Raw genomic sequence first — 27,551 nt, forward strand, 5'->3', positions numbered from 1 at the left:
TCGTCCGCCAGCTTGTATGTTCCTAGCTTTAGGACTTCAGCTACCACGTACGGGCCTTCCCAAGGTGGGTCAGCTTGTGGCATCCTTGATTGCTTTGCCATCGACGTAGGACGAGGTCGCCGACGTGTAGGTCCCTCTTGCGTACGTGCTTGTCGTGGTAGCGTCGAAGCTTTTGCTGGTATCTCATCAAGTTGAGGAGGGCCATGTCCCAAGCTTCTTCAAGCTGGTCGACTGTGTTCTCTCATGTCTCCTTGTTAGACTACTCGTTGAATGCCTTGATTCGAGGAGATCCATACTTGAGGTCTGTGGATAAAATAGCCTCAGAGCCTTAGACCATGAAGAATGGAGTGAATTTTGTAGCTCAACTGGGCACCGTCCTTAAGCTCCATAGGACTGAGGACAGCTCCTCGATCCACTTCTTGCTGAATTTTTTCAGTCGGTTTTAGATTATAGGTTTGAGGCCTTGCAAGATCATGCCATTGGCACGCTCGACTTTGCTATTAGTTCGAGAATGGGCGATTGTGGTTCAGTTCACACGGATGTGATGACGGTCGTAGAAGTCTAGGAACTTCTTGCTCGTGAACTGTGTGTCGTTGTCGGTGATGATGGCGTTGGGCACCCCAAATCGATGGATTATGTCAGTGAAGAATAGGATGACCTGCTCGGAGCAGATGTTGATGATGGGTCGAGCCTCAATCCACTTGGAAAACTTGTTGATGGCCACCAGCAAATGCGTGTATCCCCTTGCCGTTCTTTGGAGGGGCCTCACGAGGTCGAGGCCCCAGACCGTAAATGGCCAGGTGATGGGATCATCTGTAGAGCATGGGCCAGGTGGTGAGTCTGTTTGGCATAGAACTGAGACTCGTGGCATGAGCGGACAAGCTCGATGGCATCAGTGACGACAATTGGCCAGTAGAAGCCTTGTTGGAAGGCGTTGCCAACAAGGGTCCTAGGAGCCACATGGTGGCCACAAGCCCCCGAGTGTAAATCCTTGAAGAGCTTTCGACCTTCTTCCATGGTGATGCAGCATTGTAGGACTCCTATCGGGCTCCGCCGGTACAATTCCTTGTCGTTGTCGTAGATTACGTAAGACTTGGCCCGTCGAGTGATATAGCGTGGTTCTGTTCGGTCTTCTGGGAGCTCCAATCAAATCAAGCAATCAAGAAAAGGGGTACGCCAATCGAATGGTCAGCTTGGTCATCGAGACGATTGCTCGACCTCCATCACCTCTATAGCCGCTAGAAGGGCCTCGACCACGTCCGCAGGCTCACGCGATCTGTCGAAAGACTTCTTCATCCTAGCCTTGAGCCCCACCGCCATGCAGGGGAGCTTGGTCTAGCTTGAGAGCTTGCTCTAACTAGTTCAGTAGCTCCCGATCCTCGTCAAGCTTGGCTTTTAGCTCTCGCAGTTGCACGAGCTGTGCGGTCTTGTCATCCTGAGGAAGAGGTGAGTCCGGTCGTCCCTCCTATCTAGGAGTCCAAAGGTCTCCTCCTGCTGCTGGTGTGGCAGCAGTGGTGTTGTTGTCGTTGTCGTCGGTGGTGTCATCCTCTAAGGCCATGGCTCCATCCATGACGTTGAACCACTCCCTAGTGGGGTCGTAGCTGTCGGACTCGGAGTTGGGATCAGGCTCTAGGGCGGTGTAAAAGTATCCTCGCCACTCCTCTGCTAACTGCTGCCTCAACGTGGTGAGGGTGTATCGTCCTGGTCCAAGAGCTCGAGGCCTGCGTATTTGCGGGAAGCTCAAGTTCTCAGTCAGTGACGCGGTTTCCCTCAACATTGTGGCATCACACGGGAGGGCTAGTGGCTGCTCCGTGCGTGCACTAGCGTCAGGATGGATCATCACAGAGCAGGTTGTCGTGGCGTCGTCGAGGCCGAACGGAAGCAGACGTCGGCCTGCGACAGCCCGTGCGGTAGTAGAGCGGACGGTGGTGAGGTTGCGTGATTTCTTGCCATGGAGCTGGGCTCTTTCGACGCCACAAAGCAGCGATCACCACTATGGCTGGTCGGCTCGCACACCACCCCAGGATGCGGACTTGTCAGACCTCTAACGAGAGGGTCCTACTGGTCCGCTCGGGGCAGCGGCCGTGCGGTGGCCGTGCGGTGATGATGACGGTGCTGATCGCGCCTCCTCTTGGGCGAGGAGGCGTGATGATGAGGTCGACTCGTGCCCCTTCCTGAGCATGAGGGCACAATGCGGGCTCCGCCCTGTCCTCTTACAAAGAGCAGGATCATGTCGTAGCCGAAACCGGTGGACATGGACTCGAGGCTCCGAAACCAGATCAGCGCGGAGCGTGGAATCAGCAAAACAGAGGTGGCCATCCAAAAAAAAGGTGGAAAATCATTAGTAAAACACACAGGACCCTAGCTAGTGCGCCAACTGTCGGTGTTTTAACCCTGGGGGTAACACCAACGAGTGAATTTGTGTGTGTGTTTCCCTTTCTGGATGGTGATGCAAGATGAACACAAAGATTTATCCTGGTTCGGGCAAGAGAAGGGCCTATATCTAGCAGCGGAGAGAGAGTTTGTATTATCTTGCACCTAAGTGCTTGTACAGGAGTGAATACAAGAGTGAATGAATGTGGATTCTAACTATGTGAAGCTAGGATGGCGAGATGAGGCGTATGCGGGTGTGATGTTCTATCTCTGTATCTAAGCCTTGGCGTCCCCTTTTATAGGTCAAGGGGTAGCACAAGGTTACATAATGTAGGGGCTAGAGTAGGCCTCGATAGAGGCATGGACGCAAGTCAACTCGAGGCCTCCGTACCGACGTGGGCTCGACGGGTCTTGTTACGGTGTACTTGGTGATGATGGCGCGTACGTTTCCTAAGCTGATCCCTGTATATCACTCGGTAATTGGCCCATATATACGCATGCCTGTACGTCCTTGCAGTCGCTGTGTCGGGAGTTATTAGGACGCTGACTTGCCCTGCTCAACCCTTCTCTCGAAAGGATGTGCCTGTCTCGAGGGTCTGGTGGGTTAGGCGGCATCCGTATATGGAAGCGCTAACTATTACGTCTCGAGGGGCCTTGTAACGGGACATCACGCAGGTTGCAACGGTACTAGCCTGTACTTTTCTATGAATTTCGGGATAAAGCTGGTGAAAAGCGAGATTTGACATGAGTACGATCCATCATCATGGCTACTGTGGCCATGGTGTTAGGTGGGAGCTTGTCAATCGCATTAAATGCTCTAAAAACCGTAACAGTGACACGCGGAGGGGCACGCTTTTGCGCTCAAGGCAGCTTGGTTCGCTCAACCCTATTTCCGTAATCAAGGGTCGTTCGGCCTCAAGTCTTAAGCGTTTGCTCGAGCTAGTTTCCGTCACCGAGGCTTGGGTCGATCGATGTGTTTACTGGGGGTCTATTGGGGCCGCGATCGGTACACGCCCTAGTGGGGGTGTCGAGGCCTGCTGTGGGGTTATCTCTTGGTTCTTTCTTTTTGGGAGATATCTATTTGGGTACCCCTTATTCATATCCTTGACACTATTAGTGTACAATATCAAGTTACGCTCGTAGGCATGCACATCATGTGAACAACCATTGAAAAGGCAACATCACTGACTGAGGGGCAGTGAGCTGTGAGCCTCAGCTCAAACAAGCAACAGATCGAGGAGCAGATACACACGCTCATAGATCCTCACCAACCGAGCTAGCTAGAGTCTCAGCTCGAGGTCAGCGCCTAAGGTGCCGTCATCGCCTATACGTACGTGCGGCGGTGGGGGTCGATCTACAGGTCCAGAGCTTGAGCACATCGCCATCGACCAGGCCGGGCGCCGCGGTCGTGATCCGCACCGACGTCCACGGCCGCCAGCTAGCGCGTGGGCTGGCTGACTAGCGTGGCCACCAGCCCACCTCCCTAGCTCCGAGCGTAGTGTGGAGCGCGTCAAGCTTGAGCCTGGCGGCGTTGGAGTTGGCATAAAGGGGTTCTAGCGGCCAGTCACACGCACTCCTTCTTGTGCGTGTTCTAGTGCCCGCCCAGGGCCTATGACTTGTAGAAGAGGCATGGAAAGAAACTTTGCCGCCGCAATGCCGCCACCGCTTGCGCCAGAAGAAGGTGGATCACGTACGATCTGGGGACTCCATTCCATGCTGGTTGTTCCCCCGTCAACGATTTGATCTATGTCAGTGCCCAACAATGGACGACGACGAATCCAAGAAGAAAGTAGATCGAGAGTTGGGTGAGGTCTATGTTCTCTTGGGCAAGAAGCGTGGTACCGTATGTTGGGCGTCCGAGTTCCATGACAAATCTTTTAAATCTAATTAGTCTATGATTATATATTGATTTCAATAGTTACAGATGTGCTATGATAACCAAAAACTTTCTTTCACGAACTAAACAAGGCCTTGCCTTACTCTATACGTTTTCTCCCTTTTAACTCACTCCCTCTTGGGCTCATTCACACACACGCATTACAAACCCGTTGTGGACCGATGAAGTAGTGGGGAGTTCTAGGTTTGTGTAGGTGACGTCACCGTTTGATCAAGTAGGAGAATATTATATTTGATCTGGAGTAACTGAGTCCAACTTAATTGACATGTAAGTTAAGGTCCAGCCGTCAATGTCGAGCTATTACATTATTTGTCGTGATTGGTGACAATCCTAAGGGCTATATGGAGTCAGCCCTGGTCCCACAACATGTATATAAGTAACACTAAAGGTGATCTTAGGATTAAGACTATTCCTTTGACACCTAAATCCATCTAACCAATCAATTAGACGGTTTGGAAGCACCACTCCTTATTCCTCGAGTCCGGGAGGCAATAGATCAAATCTACATTAAGTTCTTCATCAAGAGAGAGTTCCAACTATCAATTGGTGAAGATTAGAACATGTGCTTCATCCACATCAATCGCGTTACATCTGCATAGGCATTCAGATGATATCTATGACTCTCTGGTTAGTACCTAAGATCTATTCCACATAATAATAAGATTCAATTAGTGATCATGTTTAGTCTAAGATTAAGACCATGTTTATGCTAAGATCTATTTCAACATATTTGAGGCTACGAGCAACTCCAGCAGGGCCCCTACTCAAGCCCCAATAGCTAAATATGGGTGCCCAGGCTAAAAACATTACTCCAGCAGGGCCCCTACTCCAGACCCCATATTTGACTAGGTACTCATATTTCTCCCACAGACCCCATTCCTGTTGGCCCAACAGGATAGCCCCTTCCTTCCATCGCGTGTCCTAGCCCCAGTGCATACTCCCTCTCTCTTTTCCCTTGCATGTGCATGACATCTTACGGTAACCGGCTCGATGCTCTAATTGTGTCCCTGTCCAAAAGAATAAGAAAGAGGAAGAAGAAAAAGACAATGATGAGTGGGTCCCTTCTGTCATTCTCTCTAGAATAAGTTTGGGGGCTCAAATTTGGGTGCTACTATTAGAATTGAAATAAAAAAGTTGAGTTCCAGAAAGTAGGGGGAGCACCCAAATTAAAAATAGAGGCCTAGTTTTGGAGGCTACTGCAAAGTTGCTCGTGCTAGCTAATATGGAGCCTCTCTGGCATGTCGACACGTGCCCCCGGCCCGCGTGCTGCCGCGAGATGCTACGGCCCTGTTTAGTTCCACCAACTAAATTTTAGCTAGCTAAACTTTAGTCATTTTAGTAGCTAAAGTTCCAAACACATTGACTAAAAGGAGCTAAAATAGTTTAGTTCTATTAGTTACCCAAGAGTAACTAAAATAATTTTAGCTAGCTAAAATTTAGTTGGTGGAACCAAACAGAGCCTACATGTTATGATGTATGGACCCTGACGCGGACGGCAGGAAGGATACGGGACACCGGGGGGCCTGATGTTTGCATTCAGTAGTCCGGAAGATTCAACGACGATGCCCCGCAAGTGTGCCGCCCACATGCTGTTGCCCGTACGTCGTTGTTCCTTGTTCAGTTCCTCCCTCCTCCGACGACAGACCCTATGGCTCCCAGTCCCAGTCCCAGTCCGATCCATATATGTAGTGTGTAGGTACGTGACCACGCTAATTAGGGAACGTGGTGAACGATCCAACGTGACTTTCTATTTTCAGTAAAATAATTTTTTCATAATTTTTTTAAAATCTATTTTTGGTAAAAAAAAATCCACAACTTTTTTTTAAAAGTTACAAAGCTATACTCATAATGTATACGTACTAGCAAATATGCACGTGCGACACGCACGTGTTTATCAAAAACACCATTGCACAATTAATATTATGTTAGAAAGACTAAATCAGTTCCATGAAATTTCATTCCTTATTTCTCAATGTATATATCAATAAAAGCGACAATAAAATCAATATTATCTAGAAGTTGGATAAAAATATGTGTCTATATATATATATATGAGCAAAGAACATTAGCAAATTAGCAATATAACGAAGATTGGATAAGAATAGAAAAAACTAACCTTCACCTAGTCATGCTTTATTAATTTGATGACAAAGTGATCGATCGATATATGATTCGATAAATTCATTTTGTAGTTATGTGTACCAAGATTCATGAAGCCACAACGCTCTTCATAAACAATTATGGCTTGATTGACTGAGTATTCGTAGACAGTCTAGGGAATTGTCGTCAACGATTAGGATCAACTGGGCGGTCTTTGGTCTCTTTGATCAAGATTAGGAACATTAACTGTGACTGTCAGTTGAGAGTGTGGTAGCCTCTGTAGAAAGACAAGCTTGTGTCAGTCGAGCAGCGGCGAGGCGGCAAAGGCGAGTAGTAGCAGGAGGCGAAGGCGGGCAGCTCATGGTCCGCGGATGTGGTGTCGAGTGCGTCCGCATAGGCCGCCGCGCAGCGAGCGACTTGTGCACGGGGCTTGCAGCATCGAGGGCGCCGGCAAGAGCCAAGTACGGACAGCCTACATGCATACTATAGTTGGGGCTGTTCAGGTATCAATTTGATTTATTTGAGGGATTTTCTATTTTCTTAGTCTATTTGTTAATTTAAATTAAATTTTTCTTAGTCTATTTGTTAATTTAAATTAGATTTTTCTTAGTCTATTTGTTAATTTAAATTAGTTTTTTTCTATCAGAAGGCACGATACAGATTTTTGGTCCGATCTAGTACGATGTATTTTTTATTAGTATAAGTCTACTTGCTTATATTTATTAAATTAGAATTTTTTGTACAAGTAAGTACAATCCGGATCTAGATTTGATCTATTATTATCTCTTTTTTTGGTCCAGTTTAGATCTAATATGTTATTTTTTCCCTCCTTGAATACGGTGATGAGCTCGGCGTCGGACGATCTTGGGGGTGACGCCGTCAAGGGCTCTCACAAGGTGGCCTTTATGGAGCAGAGAGGCACCGGATGCCATGGAAAGAGAGCGCGACGGCTGATCAAAAGGCGGTGGCAATGGGGAGTTGGGGGCGAGATAAATATGATTAGGATGAGCCGTCAGCCGCTGGCGTCGCGCCGTCATCGAGCCGAGTTTGATCAAAACGCAAGCCCGCTGCACAATTTTTTGTCCAAGATTAGTTCTACCACGTAAACGATTCTGTTGGGAGTATATAGAGAGTTACATGAGACGACACGAGATGCTATACGAGACGTACATGAGATAGAGTCGTACGTGAGATCGAGTCCTATGCGAGATTGTGAGATTGAGTCTTAGGTTGAGAGGAGTCGTACATGAGATAGAGTCGTACGTGAGATCGAGTCCTATGCGAGATGACGTGAGATTGAGTCTTAGGTTGAGAGGATACATCTTATATGTAAGATCTTGGATAATAAAGGGCTCATATAGCATGTCGCTTAAATCGAACGGTTATTATGGAGGGAGAGCCCTCTTAAAAAACTCGCTCTTTTATAGTGTGATATCATGTGGAGCACATTTCAACGCAGAACTTATACATATATCCTATACACATAACTTAAACATATATCTTCAACGTGACAAAATTACGCACATAACTCATACATATAAGTAACTACGTGTGATAAAGTTGTACGCATTACTTTTATGTATAATATTTTATGGAACAAACTTATTAACATAATTTCATAGAAAGATACAAAAAATTATACACAAAACATAACATAAGTATATAATTTGATGAATGATTTAGAATAAAGTTGAACGTATAAGTTATATTCATGAACTTAGATGTACAAATTAATATAATAACATGTTAGTATAAATATGAAAAACTATATATGAAAATAAATGTGTAGTATAACTTATAAACATATAACAAAAGGAGAAAAATGGTGAACAAAAAAAAGAAAAAAAGGAATGTCTGTGCATGTGTAGTCATGCCACCGAACGAATCCCACCAACAAAAAGTTATTCAGTACAAATTGTGGGCATAAGTTATAAGCTATAAGTTATACATAAACAAGTGGAGTCTAGTTTTGTTTGTCTCGTTTCATAGAACACACTGGTGTAGATGGAATTATAAATTGATATACCATTTAGAACTTATAGTATTTTAAAATAAATATTTGACCTTTTTTATCCATGTCACCAGTGATATCAGGATGAGCAGGGGAAGTGGGCCAATGCAACTGAGACAACCAATCGTTTATTGAGGCCTTGTTTAGTTTCTCCCAAAAGTCAAAAACATTTTAAGATTCTCCAGTACATCGAATTTTACGGTACATACATAGAGCATTAAATATAGGTAAAAAAACTAATTAACGGTTTGTCTGTAAACGAATCTATTGAGCCTAATTAGTTTTAATTGGACAATAATTGCCACATACTCCCTCCGTCCCAAAAAGAGTGTCGTTTTAGATTTTCGTGCCACAAGTATGACTTGATTTGTAGAAAATACGTGCAATATTTATATCTCTAAATAAATTTGTTAAAAAACTAGACTTAAAGATCTTTCCAATGATATTAATTATGTATTATAAATATTAATCTTTTTTACTATATATTTAGTTAAAGTTATTTCTTGGAAAACGAAAACGACACTTATTTTGGGACGGAGGGAGTACAAATAAAAGTCCTACAGTAGCCTGAAAAGTTTTCGCAAGAGAACTAAGGCCTTGTTTAGTTCACGAAATGAAAAGTTTTCGGCCACTGTAGCACTTTCGTTTGTTTGTGGCAAATATTATCCAATTATGGACTAACTAGGGTTAAAAGATTTGTCTTGTGATTTACAGGCAAACTGTGTAATTAGTTTTTGCTGTCGTCTATATTTAATGTTTCATGCATGTGCCATAAGATTCGATGTGACAGGGAATCTTGAAAATCTTTTGGTTTTTGGGTGAACTAAACAAGGCCTAGTTCACTCAAAACCCCAAAAATTTTCAAGATTGCCCGTCTCACATCGAATCTTGCGGCACATGCGTAGAGCATTAAATATAGATAAAAAAACTAATTGCACAGTTTAACTGTAAATCGCAGGATAAATCTTTTGAGCCTAGTTACTCCATGATTGAACGATGTTTGTCAAATAAAAACGAAAGTGCTACGGTAACCCAACCCAAAAAGATTTGGGAACTAAACAAGATCTAAACAAGGCCTGAGTTCGTTGTGAGTGAACGAATGCTAGATTATAATTGGGGAAGCCGAGACCTCGCGTGTTTGTCCCCATTCTCATGACATCCCTCCCGGTACAAGCTAATCGAATTTGCCGCTGAGATGAGATGAGGATACATCAAGTGGGCTAGATGGGAATCGATCAGACCGCGCATACAACTCCACCCGCTTTTTGCATGCGCTGACATCAATGCTGACGTAAGCAGAAAAAACAAAATGTTTACTTTAAATTACTATAACTTTCGAACTATGTATTCATTTTAAATTACACTTGCACCGGTGTGTTCTACACGACGAGGCTTATACCCCACTTGAATATGTTTCAAAAAAAAATTCTAGTATAATTTATATGTATTAACTTATGACATATAGCTTATACTATAAAACTTATATATCTAAGTTATACAGACAAGTTATCATAAAAGTTTTGTGTGTAATTCTTGTAGCTTCCTAAAAAATTATATTGATAAGTTTATTTTGCAAAATATTATACATAAAAGTTATGTCCATAATTTTGTCACTTATAGTAAGTTATATGTATAAGTCTTGTGTGTAACTTTGTCACGTTGAGGTCATGTATATAAGTTCTGTGTCTAAATTATATGTATAAGTTATACATAAAAGTTATTCACATAGATTTGTAATGTTCTTTGCCAAAAAATGGAAAACTTTTCGAAAAACGAAAGTTGTGGATTTTTTTTTTTGCTACAAATGAAAAGTCATAGGCTGTCTGGAAATCATTGGTAGGATTTACTAATTAGTGGCGTCAGTAGGTAGGGCTCCAAGGGGGCCCGCGTGCGTACGGTCGCCACCGGAATAGTAGCTGCAGCTTACCTCGTTGGTCCAGTGCCCTCCTATCTAGGATGAAAACGGTACAGATATTTTCTGACCGTATTGGAGACCGAATTCGTTTAGAGAGGTTCAGATCTGTCCGTATCCGAGTCCGAATATTCAACATCCGATATATTATCCGTATCCAAATACTTAAATCGTATATTTATGATGTTGACATCCAATCATATCTCATCCGACATGATTGACATTATCTGTATTCGAATCCGAATCCGAATCCGACCAAAAAATATGAAAACAAATATGATATCGGTGATATCCGTCCGTATCCGATCCGTTTTCATCCCTAGTCCTATCCCTATCGGTGGAAATGGGCTAGAAAACGACATGCCATCACTTAACAGGGACTCAATCAAGACGGATATCTTCCATAAACATACTTTTATAATTAGACGGACCTTTGATATATTTTTTATTTATTTCAGAAAAAAGGGCGAGATCTATGTCGACATTTCAATTGCCAAGGTTATATTTCCTTAAATTCCATCCTCAGAGTCCTTCATTATAACGTCTTCTTATTCTTATTCTTATCCATATTCTTCTTCCTACTCCTCACCTCATGGGAGGCATTGGAGCATGTACAAGGTGTAATAATATCCATGGTAATAAAGATGTGTTTTTCTAATAAATGGAACGTTTTTATGTGGGGATCAAATGATGGGTTCAATATATTGACATGGCCTGACTTTCACATGTGAAGTGTGTGGGGTCCACATTGCCATGGAATATGGATGGGTGGGTATTGACGTATTGTAGGTATTCGGAGGCAGGCCAACAAGCCATGAGGTGACTGCAAACATTTAATCGTGTTTCCTTGCATATTGAATGTAAAGGGTCTAAACTGCTTAGATCCATTCAATGCATTCACTGGACCACATAAACAGATCAACTTGCTTATGCTTTCATCCTTGTTTCATGTTAAAGGATTAACCTGATGTTGGCGACATGGTCTCTACTTGAAACATTACAGGTCGGTCTAACCTATCTTCAACTAGTATGGTAGGTCTAAACCCCACATAATCTTATATCAACACACTTATGGACATCATGCTTGGGCCTAATTCAATTGTACTAGAATATCAAATACAAAAAAATGACCTAACATTCTCGTCAGCTCAACTACCCGCAATCAGACAATGACGAACAATGTTCCTTCTTGGCATATGTCCATGCATCAGACACATGTGCCTTGCCTTGCGCCATAGCAGGGCCACAAAATGCATTTGAAACAAGTCCACACCGGTGACTGTGTTCGTAAAGGTTGGCTTTGATATCCATAGACTCCAAATTGTTAGGATCCACACTACACATTGAGTGGATCATAGAGTCCCACCAACTTCCTGACAATTTAGTATTCACTTCATGTGTAAAAGGGTTATCCAGCTAATGTGATGGACTATAGTAGATTTATTATATAGTCTAATGCACCCTTGATTAGGAAGGTATGATTAAACTTGAACAATCTCACATGCACACGCACATAGGGCAGTCCTAATCCAAACTGAGTTGGTGGTAAAATATGATCTACTCTAAGTGATAGGCATACCTCAAATAAGGTTTGGGATGTTTTCTATCAACAATAACATCACAAAAGTATTGATCATCTTGACCATTGCAAATAAATACCATTAAATTTGCTTGTTGAGCTTCTTTTGTTATTCAACATAGTTGTAACCTTTTAGGAATGTAAGCTTCGCTGGTTACTTACATTGTGACATGCATGTGTGACTACATTTGAATTTATTGCACCTTATAGTATCAAACCAAGTATATTTGTTCAATCTAACATATATTACGTTCGGGCACATCATATTTGATTAATTCCCTAACACCACGCATCTAAGTAACTATATATCTAAGCAATTCTGAACAAGCCCCAAAACCTAAGCCTTTATTCTTACAAAAATAGGAGGATCCCTATTAGGATCTCACCTCTATTCTCTTTGCAACTCAAACGACTTTCATATTTGCCTCCCTATACTCTTCACCTTTATTTGAGCCTGCAACCATGTTTGTTTGTATTTTGGGACAAAAAGTAAAGAACAAATAAGGGAGACACAGAAAGTGGCATCACTGGTACTTTTCACTCACATATGTCATGATGCACAATGATGTGTGGTAGGAGGATCATCATAATTGAGATCCTATGAAATGGTCAACAACATCGTTGAAAAGATTTTTAGAGGCGCTTCTTACTTTTTTAGAGTGAGATAGTACAGAAAATAAAGTGAGTGCCATAAAAGAATCGACCGATGGATAGATGATGGTCTAGTGGGGGGCGACCTACATGTGAGGGGCTAGTGAGATGATAAGTGATTCTCAAAATATAAATAAAAGATGTGTTGGAAGCTAGTTCTTTCACTTTTACTCCTAAAAGTTTGTGTATAGAGAAAGAATCCAAGATAAGTAATAGCGGACCAGACCAAACCTTTTCCTAAGTGGTTCGCTTGAGCTATCTGCCGAATTGAATTTGTGAGCCATTCAATAAACAGTACTTTCAGTCATAGCTTTTCAACCAAGCGAACACAGGATCCGTGAGGGGTCCATGCATGAGGATGATGAGAGGTCTACAATATGAATAATATAACAATTTTGTTGGAACCTAGTTGTGTCACCTTCAGCTCCAAAAATGTGTGTAGTGATATAGAGAGAACACAAGACGAGCAATAGCAGACCGGCCGGATCGGACCGAACCTACTCCTCAATGCATACAATGATATATAATCTCAGTGGATCATCTCATTAACATAAAAGTCGATCTGGTGGCCTCACAAAAAAAGAGTCGATCTTGAGTCTGGATCTGATGTGGGTGGGGCTGGCCGGCCAGCATGTGTGAGCAATTTAGTGTATGCAGAATCTCCATGTCTCTTCTGTGTGGCCCGATCGATCCAAGCAGGCAAAGGTTTTTCGTCGGCTTGCGCTGCTGCTGTGCGGCAGCGGGACATCCTGCCACCTGCTCGGTTATTGCAATTATATTGCGCTAGCTGCTGGTTCGGTCCGTACGATGTGCGAGCTTTATAGTGGTGGCCTGGTGGGTAGTGACATGCACTCCAGTCCATAAGGATACAATCAGGAAGCCTAATTGTTGTCTGCGAGCATCTTTTGAAATGTCAAAGAGAGAAGTAGAAAAACCGTTAACTCGCCAAATGGTACAAAATAAAGATGGACACCAATAATGTAGTAACATCGATAATCATACAATATCAATCAATTAATTATATATAAACGCTGGTAGTGGTATATATATAGGCCGTAGGCATGCAATAATGCGCATCATGCAACAGCGCCAAACAAAGAAGCAACATCTATCACTGACTGACAACGGTGGGCGACTGTACAAGACGGTGATTGAGCGGCAGTGAGCCTCTGCTCAAACAAGCAACAGATGGCCTCACCCGCTCACCGACCGAGCTAGCTAGAGCCTCAGCTCGAGATCGGGCTCCTCGCTGCCCCTGGCGGCGAAGGTGCTCGCCGTCGCCTGTGCAGGGGCCTGCTGCGTGCTCCGGGTCCAGTTGAACACGTCGCCATCGACCAGACCGGCGCCGTGGTCGTAGTGGTGGTCGGCACCGCCGTCCATGGCCGCCGGCGCGTGGGCGTGCCCACCAGCCTTCCTCTCCAGCTCCACCAAGCGCAGCGCGGGGCCAACTGTGACAATCCCAGCGCACTGTGGACAGCCTGCCACGAGTGGCGTCGTCGTCGACGCGGCGGGACGAAGTGCAGGACGGGCCGCGAGCGCGTCGAGCTCGAGCCTGGCGGCGTACGAGTTGCCGGAAGGGTTCCAGCGGTCCTTCTTGTGCGCGTTCTGGTGACCGCCCAGCGCCTGTGACTTGAGGAACGTCTTGTTGCAAAACAGGCATGGAAACTGCCGCGCAGATGCGCCGCCGCCGCTTGCGTCGGAAGAAGGTGGATCACGATGAGAGGCCTCCATGCAGGCACTGCCGGACTGCCCGCGTCAAATTAAGATTTGATCTGCAGCTAGCTGCGGCTACTTAATTACTCCATATATAGAGGCCTAACTGTTGTACCAGAGTTTGTTGACACTCCACTCTATTTGATGTGGTGGATTTGCTATATATATGTTTTGAGTGGAAAATTAAATAAACGTACCTGGAAACTTTGCAATATATATCGAAATGGAAAAGGAGAGAGGACAGAGTGTACTGATGAGCACCACTATACTATTTATAGAAGGAAATGCTGCAAATGTTATTAGAGAGAGAGCGCGCGCTAACATGTGAACACATATAGTGCTGTGTGAAACACGTATTGATCCTTACACCCTCTCTCGTCTAACATGATAGACACAAACACATCTTGTGCTCATTTAGCTGCACTCCAATCCTCTCGCTCCTCAACCCATATAGGTTGGCAAGCTGACTACCAACATGGGCTGGCATTAGCTACAAACCAAAAGAACAAGATGGTAGATGGAGGCCGAGAAGACGAGGCCATCCACATCCGCAAAACCCAACCCACCTTAACCATCATGGGTCAAATAGCTAGCCAAAGCCATACATTATGCCAGAACTCATAATCACTACCGATTCAGAACGCCCATCACTACCGGAATTCATACCGGTATTCCGTATAGAGTAATGATAGTGATGGGGTGGCCTATCACTGCCGGTTTGGTAACCGGACAATGATAACATCCACAACATTGTTGGGGTCAAAGCATTACTGCACAGTGGTACTCATGGTTATTACTGCCAAGTTGGCTTATCAACCGGCAGTGATATGGTGAGTGTCGTTACTACTGGATTAGGCCATGACCCGGTATTGGCACTCATGGCACCACTGCCGAATCAGTGCACACCCGACAATGAATTGTTGAGTACTACTAGAAGTCCAAAACCACACCCCGATCGACAACTATTATTGTAACACGCACTAGAGAATTCTCGATGCCATCACATTTCTCACAAAACAGAATACATCACATATAACTAGAAAGGTCAAACTTAATAGGTAGAGATAATGAAGTCATTGCAAACCAAATTCCCATAACTCTTAGTCTCCTACACTCTTGAATTATTACAAACTACTAATGTGGAGCACAACGACTACTCTTACTATCTTCCACCACGCGCAATGACCTAGTTCGTGTAGCGAACATCACTTATGGTGTACCCGAGCACATTATTTAAGTATATCAACACATGAATTAGTACACTCTCTCTTGCCTCACAAGAATGAGTACATGGTTTATCATAGAATGAACAAACTACACTACAAATGGGCTAGCTAGGACCTAGAACAAAATTCAACTAATCCTGCAATCCTTCTGTCATGGTCTCCTTGAACCTGCATAGTACTAGTGGTAGCCAAGTTTCTCTAATGCTTGAGTTAGAATGGCTTGGAAGCTACACGTACCATTGGATGAATAAAACAACTAGTTTTCATGGCATACCTTCTCTAACACAATGTGCATACGTATATAATGTTATAGACTTTCAAATTGAATATATACCTTGGTTTGTGTTCTCGCATATGAAAATTGATTTCTAGGGGCAGCTGGGCAACCACATGAAAAATTATTAGTTTCTAGAGATGTAGAGCTACTTCTATAGAGTTTTGCCAATTGTCTCTAAACACAATAGTGTGGGTTGGACTACACTTCGCACTACTACACAAATGATTTTGCAAGACAACGACCATTTATTACTGGAGGCGGTCACATAATCCAACCGCATCCTAAAATCCTGACGGGTTAACGGAGGCAAACATTTTTTATTTACGGAGGCAGTGACTTTTGTCTGCCTCCTAAAATTGACCAAAAATAGTCTATTTTTAGAGATGGTCATCTTAAGGTGCCCGCCTCCGTAAATGCATTTTCGGAGACGGGCATGCTATATGGCCCGCCTCCAAAAATAGTGGCCCAAACAAACCATACCTCGGCCCGATATCACACCATCGTATATATAGGGCGAGTTAGGGTTTGGGTTCTCCTCCACTCTCCCTCTCTTCCCAAAATGCGGCGCCCTCTCTCTCCCACAGATGCGTCGTCGATCTCCCTCACACGCGCTCTCTCCTCCACACTCTCTCCCTTCGACCATTCTTTCTCCCTCTAGCCCTCCCTCCACACTCTACCTCCGGCATTCCCTCCACTCTCCTGGCAACGCAGGCATAGTCATGGTTGTCAAACACCATATTCTTCGCAATGGAGCTCCTCCTCAACCCCAGGATCCGATGGTGTCGTGGCCAGGGAGGCCGGATCTAGCCATGCTCCTCCTCCCTCTCCACCACGGTAGGTGCCCTCTCCCTCCCAAGTGGCGGATCCACCACGGTGTGGTCTGAGATCCTGTAGTGTCGCGGTCGGGGACCTCAGATCTGACACGCGCTTGGCCTCTTCTCCGCACGACAGGCTCCCTCTTCCTCCCAAGACGTGGATCTGATGCACGCTCATCCTCCTCGTGGCGGTGGTTGCTGCTCCCCCTCTACCACCTCCAGGATGCGATGGAGAGGGAACATGTGGCCAGATCTAGTGGAGGTGTGGTGGTGCGAGGTAGAGGCGTGGTGGCCCTGCTCCGAGGAAGGTGCAACGGCTAGATCCGGTGACACGGGACGCGCACACGGCGGATCGAGCAACCTCGATTCTGATGCGCATAGGGTAGGGCCCCACTCCCCCGGCGACGGCGACGCGTAGTGGCGGTGACGTGACCCAGGTCTAGGCCTGTTAGGTCTGGTTCTGGGCTTTTTATTTTTTTTTTGTTTTTTCGTATTGGTTAACTGAGGTGGGCATGGTCTGCCCATTAACGGTGACCATTGATTATATTGGAGGTGGTTGCCAATGCCCATCTCCATTAATTTATTTTGCCCGCCTCCAATAAGATTTATGTACTAGTGTCGGTAGAGACAAACAGCATGCATGTCCAGATATTTCACTGGACCAAGGGCAGGGAACACTATGCGAACGAGCATTGGAATGAGTAGGGAAAGAGCGAGTGAGAGAGGATGATATGTGGGGCTGCACATTGGGAGTGGGTTAGAAGATGATAGATAGATAGATAGATAGATAGATAGATAGATAGATAGATAGATAGATAGATAGATAGATAGATAGAGAGATCTGAGAGAGCATGTGGGCTTACATGCCAAGCGCAAAGTAAGGAGCCACACAAGCGGTTTTGGAAGTTAGAGATGTGGATGACACTAAAGATGTGCACTTTTATGAACCTTCTGTAGCTCTTTAGTAAGTTTAGGGATCTAATATACAATTTTGGAAGTTTGGGACCTAGATGAAGGATGAAAGAGTGGTACCACACTACCATATACATATTAGTGCCATCAGGTGTGTAGCTAAAGTGAGTGCGAGGATGAAGGATGGTCTATCGACGCAATGAATTTTACCAAGTGGAGTACCATCTAGTACGCATATCAATCTTCTGTGTGCGACACAGTGTCAATAGTGAGTGTGAAAACGAATGACAATATTGACACTAATGGAGTGCCACCTATCATTGCACTCACTATAGTGTACTTTACACCTAGATCCGACATAATGTATTTTATTTTACTTTATCGCAAAAAAGAAAGTCTTTTTATTTTACTTAAAAAAAAGAGTAGAAATCGCCTAGCCAGCACTAATAAGAGAATTAATTATAGAAACACTGTATATACTGTCTTTTTACTATTAATGGAACATGCCGACAGAATCCCTCGTGGGGGCGGGGCGCGGTCCCCCGAATCGAATCGGAACCCAAGCAAAGCCCTGAGGTGCCGGCGAGTGCGAGTTGATATCGACCTGAGATGCGGACGCAAGGAAGGAGGAGACACACATACAACACGAACGCCCCGCCTACAGTACAATCCAAAGGGGGCTTCAGAAATGAAGTCCGATCCTCGTTGGAAACCGATGCTGCAATTGCACCTGCTTTTGTGCTGCCGCTGTCGCCTGTAGCCTTCACGATGATGTCGCTATTCCTCCTTGTTTTTTCCTCACCTCCAAGACCCAGACTATATATAGTCCCAGGCATGGCCATGTGGGCAGACAGAGACTACTCCCAGGCATGTCGTACTCGATCGATTCGTCACTGTTTTCGTCCGGCCCATCCGGTTCCTGTGAGCTAGATTTGGTAGCAGTAAAGAATGAGATGGATGGATGCTTGGTTGGTCATCGTGTGCCGGCCGGGTCGAGGAATATAAGGTTTTTTATCAGATTCATCTCAATCCACATGTGTTTGAGTGGATTAGTGTGAAATTTAGTTGAAATTTTATTCCAATCCACCCCAACACATGTGGATTGATGTGAATCCGACTACATCCAAACAATGCCTAAGTGTTTGGAGGATGGTCGTCTCTCAGTCTCAGGTGCTTTCAGCAATTGAGCTCGAGGCGAAGCTAGCTTCTATACAAATGCACCATCCAAAATTTAGAAAAACAGTAATTTTTTTTTAAAATTTCACCATATATAGCACAAGTCTATATACTCATGAGGAAGTGTATCATTCTCTAATATACTATAGCTTGGCAGGAGGAACTCGCTAGGTTACACAATCCCTAACTCGTAGCTGCCAGCTGCCGCCTACCTCTCGATTGGTGGTCGGTGTTCCTTCGCTTACGACAGGTCGGTGTCTGCTTCCTCCCGAGTCCCGGCCGCGGGTTGTCGCGAGGCCACATAGTTAGTTGGTCGACCAGCTAGCATCCGGCCACATAGTTGGTGGGTTAATCCTACCCTTTTGTAGCATTGATCCGTAAACCGTGTTGAATGTTTTGCTTGTGAACCATGCACAAACATTGCCTGAACTTTTTAGTTATTTCTTTGAACTATATATGGTGTCCAATGAGATATTATGCTAGTGTACTGATTAGTGATTAATGGTTGCTGTGTGTGGACTAAGATTCTGGAAACACTGTTGGCTGACAGAAAAAGTACCGCTTATAAGACAAGCAAGCGGAACCTAATTATAATGCCTGCATTCAATGCAAATGTCATTAGCTTATGATGACTCTATAAAGAAACACAGATTTGTAGCAACACCTCAGTGACTGTGTGTGGACAGTAACGAACGCGTAATATCAATTTGTCGAAAGCGGGTTCCAATTCAAAAACAAATTGTTGTGATTTATGCTGTTGTCAGTATTGTATTGTACTGGAAACGTCCTCATGGCTCATAACATATACGAATGGCGAATGGTTCGATTGAAGTTGAAGTTTCGGGGTTTGACTACGCCTTTCGGGGTTAAATACGATTTATCCGCTCGACGTAAGGAGAGGAACGAAATATCAATAGAGGAATGAAAACCGCAGGGTATGAAATTAGGATAGAGTTGGCAGGGTAAGTTCAACTAAAACTTTCTTTGGTTACCTTTTTTCTCCAACTGGCTTAGAGATTATTGCATTTCAGCTTCCTGACATCTTGATTTCTATCCTATCCTCCTCATTCTCCTCCGCCGTCTCCGGCGTCGGGCTCATTCAGCCTTCCATATCTACCTCTGACCTGTTTTCACAAAAGAATGTAATTTTAGATAAATTCTTGGTTAAAATTTGTAAAGTTTGATCAAATATATAGATAAAAATATTAAGTAACGTTTATCACACCAAATGAGTATACTATGAAGATATATTGCGTAACAAATCTAATAATACTTACTTCCTCAGTGTTTTTAAGTGTCACATTTGGTTTGTCCTAAGTCAAACATGTGTATCTTTGACCATTGATTTCAAAAAATATATATAGTTTCATGTCATAAGATTTATTTTTTTAGAGTTATTATGAGAAATACTATCATAATATATAATTCATATATTGTCAAACTATAAGAATTTTTATAAATGGTTGGTCAAAGATTGCAATATTTGACTTAGGACAAACTAAATGTGACATTTAGAAAAAACAGAGGAGTTTAATTAATATCATAAATTTAATGTTTTAAGTATTTAGTGAAACACAATATATTTTAATTTGATGCTATTCTAGAATTGTTTTTTTTTGAAGCACACGTCTGTCAGTAATCCAACGGGCAGCCACTATCACCTCAGGGTCTTGTTTAGTTCCAAAAATTTTTACAAAATAGAAATAGTAGCACTTTCGTTTGTATTTGACAAATATTGTCTAATCATAAACTAACTAGGCTCAAAAGATTCGTCTCGTCAATTCCGAATAAACTGTGCAATTAGTTTTTATTTTCTTTTATATTTAATACTTCATGCATACGTCTAAAGATTTGATGTGACGGAGAATCTGAAAAATTTTGCAAAATTTTTTAGAAACTAAACAAGGCCCTGGTCCCTATGCTGCAGGCACGCACAGACGCACGCACACCATCCGCGATGTGCTGTGAAGTGTGACTTGTGAGTGCCCACGTGACGCCACGTTCCTGGAAATGGACGTGCTTGCTTGTCACCAATCCAAGGAAAAGTCAGCCAGCAGCCACTTGGGCCTTGTTTAGTTCCGAAAAATTTTGGGAAATAGACACTGTAGCATTTTCGTTTGTATTTGACAAATATTGTCCAATCATGGACTAACTAGGCTCAAAAGATTCGTCTCGTCAATTTGGACCAAACTGTGCAATTAGTTTTTATTTTCGTCTATATTTAATACTCCATGCATGCGTCTAAAGATTCGATGTGACGGGGAATCTGAAAAATTTTGCAAAATTTTCTGGGAAGTAAACAAGGCCTTGGAAAAATCGGCAGTAGCTACAGTATCTTTGTAGCTGAAAGCTGACGGGCCAGTGTATCCGGTTCAGGTTCAGCATTTCCCAACAGCTGCTGCCATCCGCTCACTCCGTCAAAAGAATCGAATTATGAGAATAGTCCCAGTTTGTATGTATTTTGCGAGACAAATTTTTGAAGCCTAGTTAGTCCATAATTAGACACTAATTGCTATAGTTACATATATATACTACAGTACCCAAAAACATTTCAGGTTATGAACTAAATAGGCCATAAACTTTGGAAAGTGGTGGAATATTAAACTACAAACCAAATAGCATAATTTATTAAGTAGATTTCAATTCCATCAAATAAAAGGATCCAAATGTCCCCTTAGCATCTATGTCTCCAAATATTTTCTATATAAATTCAATCAAAATTAAAACTATTTGACTTCTAAAAAATAAAAATTACATTCTATCGTGAACAAGCACTCGCATAACTCGCTAGATGGGACAAAAAATTATATCATTAATGGCCTTGTTCAGTTCCCACAATTTTTTGTTTGTGGGTACTGTAGTATTTTCGTTTTTATTTGACAAACATTGCCTAATCGTAGACTAACTAGGCTCAAAAGATTCATCTTGCGATTTACAAGAAAATTGTGCAATTAGTTTTTGTTTTCATCTATATTTAATATTTCATACATTTGTCGCAAGTTTCGATGTGACGGAGAATCTTGAAAAATTTTAGATAGTTTTTGAGAACTAAACAAGGTCGGACATGAACACGCCAACAGCATCTATCAGCGTGTATATCTGTAGGTAGTATCAACTACTTAATCCATCATAAATTATAAAACATTTGAATTTTTTGACCACTCATCTTATTCAAAAATATCACTTCTTTTGCCTAGCTTTGTTTATTAATAAAATTTTTTCAAAAATAACTTAAATTTAACTATACTTATATAATTTTTTTAAATAATATGAGTGGTTAAATTTAAGATCAAAACATCAACCGTCTTAATAAAAAAAAAGCCAAGCTAGCTCGGGCTCCTTATTGGACCACGTGGCTCGTTTTTCCTCCTCCATCCGATGTTGATCGAACGCTGAGTACAGCAGATTTGCGTCCCCTCCGCCGCCGTCGACTTCTCCAGCTCGACCGCCGGCGCCTCCGGCGTGAGCTCCCTCTGCCAACCCTTCGTCTGCCCCTCCGCCGACACCACTGCCCGCGCCTCGGACCATCTGCACGGGCGGCGTCCTATAGGAGCTGTAGTGTAGAACCTGGGCTCCTGTGCCTTCTACCAGGATTCCTGTAGCTCCTATATATCGCTCGCGTCAAACGCCATCAGCACTATGCGCTCGACGCAGATGCTGAACGACGCCCTAGGCACCTGCCGCTACCGCCATGGGCTCAAGTTTTTCGTCAACCGAAGCCACCCTCCCGACAGCCGTGGCCATCGCCGCTTCCCTCCTCGCAGCCACAGGCGTGAACAGGAGCGTGCGGACCTCTTCAGCGCAGCCTCCAATCTCCCGACACCAGCGACACCCAAGCCGAAGAGGATGGCGGCCACGACATTCTGGCCACCTACCTACAACGACCTTCGGCCCATCGCAAGCACCGCAGCACCCACCCCTGACGTCGGCATGGATGGCGTACAGGAGGTGTTCGATGGAATGCCCATGAGGTAAACAACGCGTACTTGCTAGCTTGTCTGTTTCATTTCATACATGCACATGCTGTAAGCTCGTAATGTGGCCAAGCTCAAAACGATTGACGGGTATGTATTCTACATACAGTGACAGTGACCCGATGCAGACTTCACCGGAGCAGAGATGCAGATTTGACCTGGCAGCGATCAATTCTTGTCGTGCTGCTGCTCGATAGGAAATAAGATTTGCAGCAAAAGTCCATTGTCTTCAGCATTAAGCTTCTGGTTTGCTCCTTTGGTTAGTCGATTCCATCTGTATCCTTGTATTGTTTCAAAAATTTCCTAATGTCCCGCTCTTGCACTCCCATCTGCCTCCATTAGCTACATGGCATTAATTGAACATTGCTAGCTTTCATCAAGGGTCAATATTGTGCATTTAGCAGGTAATATTGGACCAAAAAGAAACGTAGGCTGATGGCACTTATCTTATGGTGAGAGTTTTTGTTTTTTTAGTGGATTGATAGAGCTAAAGACCACAAATATTTTGTTTGCATTTTCAAGCATCAACAGCAAATAAGTTTAGATGGAACATCTGAACCTGCCCCAACTCTTGTAGGCCATATTCACCTGAGGTATAATGATATATTATGTATTGGTTCAAGTATGATATATTGTGTATCCCTCGCTATTCTGGCGTAAACTGATTCTGAAAAAAAAATGCATGTATTTCTTGTAGGGACATCTTGAAAGGATAGACATTAGTACTCAGGACATTTTCCACAAGTGGCAAGAAGTTTGAGACATATGCAAAGAAAAAAAAAGGACATCTTTATCACCTGTTAAAAAATTGCTTTGACCACTTGATACTTTTTATTAGTTTTCTAATGTAATCTGGTGAGCCTTCATCTGTTCAACTGTAAATATCACATACAGAATTTGTTTAGATATCCCTCTGGCAGTACCAGCTTTGTCAATAGAGGGAGGTGTTCTTCATAAGGGGTCACAAGTCACAATTGACAACCTACTTCAAACTTGTCACACCACATGTATAGCTAAATTAAATTTGTCACTTGTGAAAAATGAACATGTAATCAATTTAGAAAGACATGCTCCTGACAAAAAATAATTTAATTTCAGGCTGCCTTGTATTTGAGAGCCATCACAATTCTTTAACAGAAAGATCAAAACCTCATTGCATTTGTTAGATTACAACACATAATAAAGAAGGGGCATCCACATCTAATACAGGCTGACACACTGGTCTTTCTGTTTACATTGCTATATTTTACCATTGTCTTTATAGCTGAAGAAACAGCGAAGAAACAAATTCAATTCCCCAGCTTTACCTATTTGTACTAATTCTTATTTGCACGGGAAGAACTTATAAACTCACAGGCGCATTATATTACATAAATTCACTTACGGTATATCCATTAGAGGCATCCAAACTTTTTTTTTCTTTGCCATAAGTGCAGTTCTATTGGAGTCTGAGATCCAACTGTTTTGACAAAAGGGATCTGCAGTCTGCACTACATATTTTCATGTTCTCGGTGCTTTTTCATTCAGTAACACCATAATACTAATAAATTATATACATATTATTAGGTACCTACCTATTCAAATTTGGAAGCAAGAAGCGTCTTATGTATCCTGCTTATTCAAATTTTGCAACTATATAGTGTGGCACTACACAAAACAGCTTAGTATCAGATAATAAATGGATTTACTTCGGCATTGCCTTATTCGTTTGGCTGATAAGCTATGACTGAAAGTATTGTTGGTTGATTTGTTGTGAGAGAAAAACACTGCTGAATGGCTGACACATTCGGCAGATAAGCTCAAGCGATAAGTCATCCTCAAAGCACAGTTAAGATCAGGAAGCTGTAAATTGCTAGAGTCGCAAACTCCTGTCTCGTATGTTCTCAAAGCCCAAGGACCATTGCCAAAAAGGTATGATGCACTCCTTATGGTATTATGTTGTCAGGTAACTGAAGACAAGGTTATCTTCAGTTATAGCATCATAGGATGTGAGAAATCATGTTTATTTTTTCCCTTTACAGCTGACTCGAGAAAGTTATCTCAAAGGAGATGATGCAGGAGGTTCAAATGCATATTCGTTATGCTATTTCATTCATGTTTACAAGCCTAGAAAATCACTCAAGTATTAGCCGCATCTACAATAAAGTAGCCTGGACCTACTTTAATAAAATTTTTCAATGGATTCTTTCACTGTTCAAAAGAGCAGATAATGAAAAGATAAATGATAGCTCAGTTACATATAATAATGACAGAGATTTATTCTGCATTGTAATTTTACAACAACTTAGATATATAAGTATAAGCAGAACATTATATTGAGTGTCTCCTCGACATAGCATGCATCGAGAAAAGTAAGGGAATAAAAGAGAGAAGTAAAGGAATAAAAGAGAAACGCTCTGGAAAAAAAAACAGAGCCCATCTCTTCCATCCATAGATAGCTCAAACTACCGTACCATCACCAACCTATAAATTTGATGTTTAAAATTTTCAAGAGATAAGGCATCTTATGCAATTTCAGTGAAGATACATACTTCTATATAATGATGAGTTGGGTTCTAATAATTACCTCCAGATTGTTCGCTGGCTGGTGAGCCCATGGCGCCGCAACGCCGCGCCTATGGTTTTTCTAGTGCATGCCATTGGCGGATCCAGGCCTAAGGCCACGGCCTTGGCCCTAGTCATGATCTATGTAATCTAGGTACACTTTAATAATAGTTATCATTTGTTTTTAAAAAAATAGTTATTATTTTATCAGAGTTTATTCTAACAACTTTTAAACTAGCAACTAGCCCACATAGATAAGGAAATGACGTCTCTCTTATTGTTTCGTTCTAGTCTTAATCTCAACCCTCTCACTCTGATGCTCGCTCACTCACGTCGCCGCTTGTAGCAGGTGCCCGTTGCCTGCTAGTCACGTTGCCTTATTGTGTCGTTGTCCTATGAGTAGCGACCACCAACGCCTATCAGCTGATGAATCCATTCCTATGCCATGGCCACAAGATGTTTGCCTCATCTGATGGTGTATTGTCATCCTTAGACAAAGAAATGAGCGTGAAATACTAGGATTCATCTATGCGCAGGCCGTAAGACCACACATATATTATGATTACGGTATACTCCCCCTAACCCATTGAAAGTATCGTTTTTTATTTTGAGACTTCTTATTTGATCGTTCGTCTTATTTAAAATTTTTATATAATAATTGTTTTGTCAATAAAAATATTTTAACAATCTTTATTTATTTTACTATTTGTATAAAAAAATTGAATAAGAGGAACGGCTAAATAAAAATTCTGAAAGTTAAAAACAACACTTTTAATAGAATGAAGATAGTAGTTTTTAACTTTTCGCTACGAGAATTCGGCCCTAGTCTTGAGGGAATCCTGGGTCCGCCACTGGTGCATGCAATGAAACCTCGATCATGCCAGCAGACAAGCAAAGCAACTACTAGCTCGTACAGGAGTGCAGGAGCAGGACTGATCAATGATAACTCGATCTGGGAAGCCACCATTTTCCACAATAATTTCCTGCTTATTGAAACACGGAAATTTCATATCATCTAACATATACACTACCGGAATCCGGTTCTTTACCGAGTGACAAGTGTGACAAGTGGTTTGTCGAGTATTTTTTATTTTTTATTAGGTTCTTGGCAAAGAACCTCTTTACCGAAAGCCAATTAAAAAATATTCAGCGTAAAAAACACTCGGCTAAGAAGCTTTTAATTTGTTAGTGGTTTTTTTCTGAGTGCTCTTTATCAAGCGTGGCGTTCGGTAAAATCTTTATGAGTGTAACATGGGCTTTTACCGAGTGCCCTAAGCACTCGACAAATAAAGCAGTAGTAGGATCATTCGGTTCATTTTCACATGAAAGAAAAACAAAAACGGAGACAGAAATTAAATCCCGCATTCAAATAAGGGCCTTATTTATGAGATGAAACCGATGGGCGGTTAAATGAGCGTCGCCATCCTTGAGCCGCCGGCTTACAGCCTCAGCTCGAGGTCGGGCTCCTCCTCTTCGGTCGTCGTCGCCTTCTTGGGTGCCTCCGCGCGTGCCAGCAGCATAACCCTGGTCCAGTTGATCACGTCGACATCGATCAGACCGTCGCCGCACTCGTGGTCCGCGGTCGCCGGCGCAGGGCCGGTCCACATCTCAAGCTCCAAGCGCGGCGGCAGCGTCGTCGCCGCGGCGGTGGTGCCGGCAGCGGAACTGTAGTACGACGACGCCTCCCCAGCTCTGGCGCCATGTGCGACGACGTCTGTCCCAGCGCAGCGCTGAGCGCCACCAGCCACCAGCGTGGACTTGGGCGGAACCGCGCCGCCGCCGGCGGCCACGCGCGCCACCTCGAGCTCGAGCTCGAGCGCGGCGGCGTAGGTGCCGTAGGGGTTCCAGCGCCCATCGAGGACGCGCTCTTTCTTGTGCGCGTTCTGGTGGCCCCCGAGCGCCTGCGACTTGAGGAACGTCTTGCTGCAGAAGAGGCACGGGAACAGCCTCGCGCCGCCGTCGACGACGAGGCCGCCGCCGCTCGAGTCAGGTGGAACACCATGAGAGGACTCCATGCACGCAGGCCCCGCGTCAGCGATTCGTTGTACGGCTGCTGCTTTAATTATGGACTACCAGTAGTGTCACTGCAAATAATGGAGATGGTGGGGTTTCCAATATATATTTGGATGGAATAGCAGATAAATCTTGCTAGCATGAATTACACCCCAATTTCATCCCAAATTTAAATGGGCCAAGAGAGGGCCGGTAAGGACAGTGCGGGTGGACAGATGCTAAGCCACTTTACTATTTATAGAAGGGAAGGCCACATAGACACTCGAAAAGACAACCATAAAAACAACAATCTTCGGCTAGCATCAACTATTAGCGTTCATGCGTCCTAGATCGGTCTGATTTCAATACATATTTAAATAGATAATACAAATAGTATAT

At 43.3% G+C, this 27,551-nt stretch overlaps 4 protein-coding genes across 6 annotated transcripts; 1 reads left to right on the forward strand and 3 right to left on the reverse strand.

The window, feature by feature from the left end:
- Positions 527 to 1,320, reverse strand: LOC110432429. Its single transcript, XM_021452835.1, has 2 exons — positions 1,272 to 1,320; positions 527 to 813 (listed from the first exon to the last, which is right to left on the reverse strand). Exons 1-2 carry the CDS (start codon positions 1,318 to 1,320, stop codon positions 527 to 529), a joined length of 336 nt encoding a protein of 111 aa, XP_021308510.1.
- LOC8081130 (protein LATE FLOWERING) lies at positions 13,742 to 14,254 on the reverse strand. Its single transcript, XM_021452837.1, has one exon. It carries the CDS (start codon positions 14,252 to 14,254, stop codon positions 13,742 to 13,744), a length of 513 nt encoding a protein of 170 aa, XP_021308512.1.
- Positions 22,035 to 24,871, forward strand: LOC110432488. 3 transcript variants are annotated; one of them, XR_002449924.1, is made up of 4 exons: positions 22,035 to 22,613; positions 22,726 to 23,209; positions 23,314 to 24,527; positions 24,638 to 24,871. XR_002449924.1 is itself a non-coding variant. In XM_021452979.1 (2 exons), the coding sequence occupies exons 1-2, from the start codon at positions 22,282 to 22,284 to the stop codon at positions 22,811 to 22,813; spliced, it is 420 nt and encodes a 139-aa protein (XP_021308654.1). In that variant the 5' UTR covers positions 22,035 to 22,281; the 3' UTR covers positions 22,814 to 23,038. The 3 variants fall into 3 exon arrangements, 1 of the variants encoding a protein (XP_021308654.1); XR_002449925.1 differs by having other exon boundaries at positions 22,726 to 22,875; XM_021452979.1 differs by lacking the exons at positions 23,314 to 24,527; positions 24,638 to 24,871 and having other exon boundaries at positions 22,726 to 23,038.
- Positions 26,600 to 27,175, reverse strand: LOC8081131. The gene has a single exon (XM_002461431.1). It carries the CDS (start codon positions 27,173 to 27,175, stop codon positions 26,600 to 26,602), a length of 576 nt encoding a protein of 191 aa, XP_002461476.1.

The sequence above is a fragment of the Sorghum bicolor genome, chromosome 2, assembly GCF_000003195.3.
Source record: "Sorghum bicolor cultivar BTx623 chromosome 2, Sorghum_bicolor_NCBIv3, whole genome shotgun sequence".
NCBI lineage: Eukaryota > Viridiplantae > Streptophyta > Magnoliopsida > Poales > Poaceae > Sorghum > Sorghum bicolor.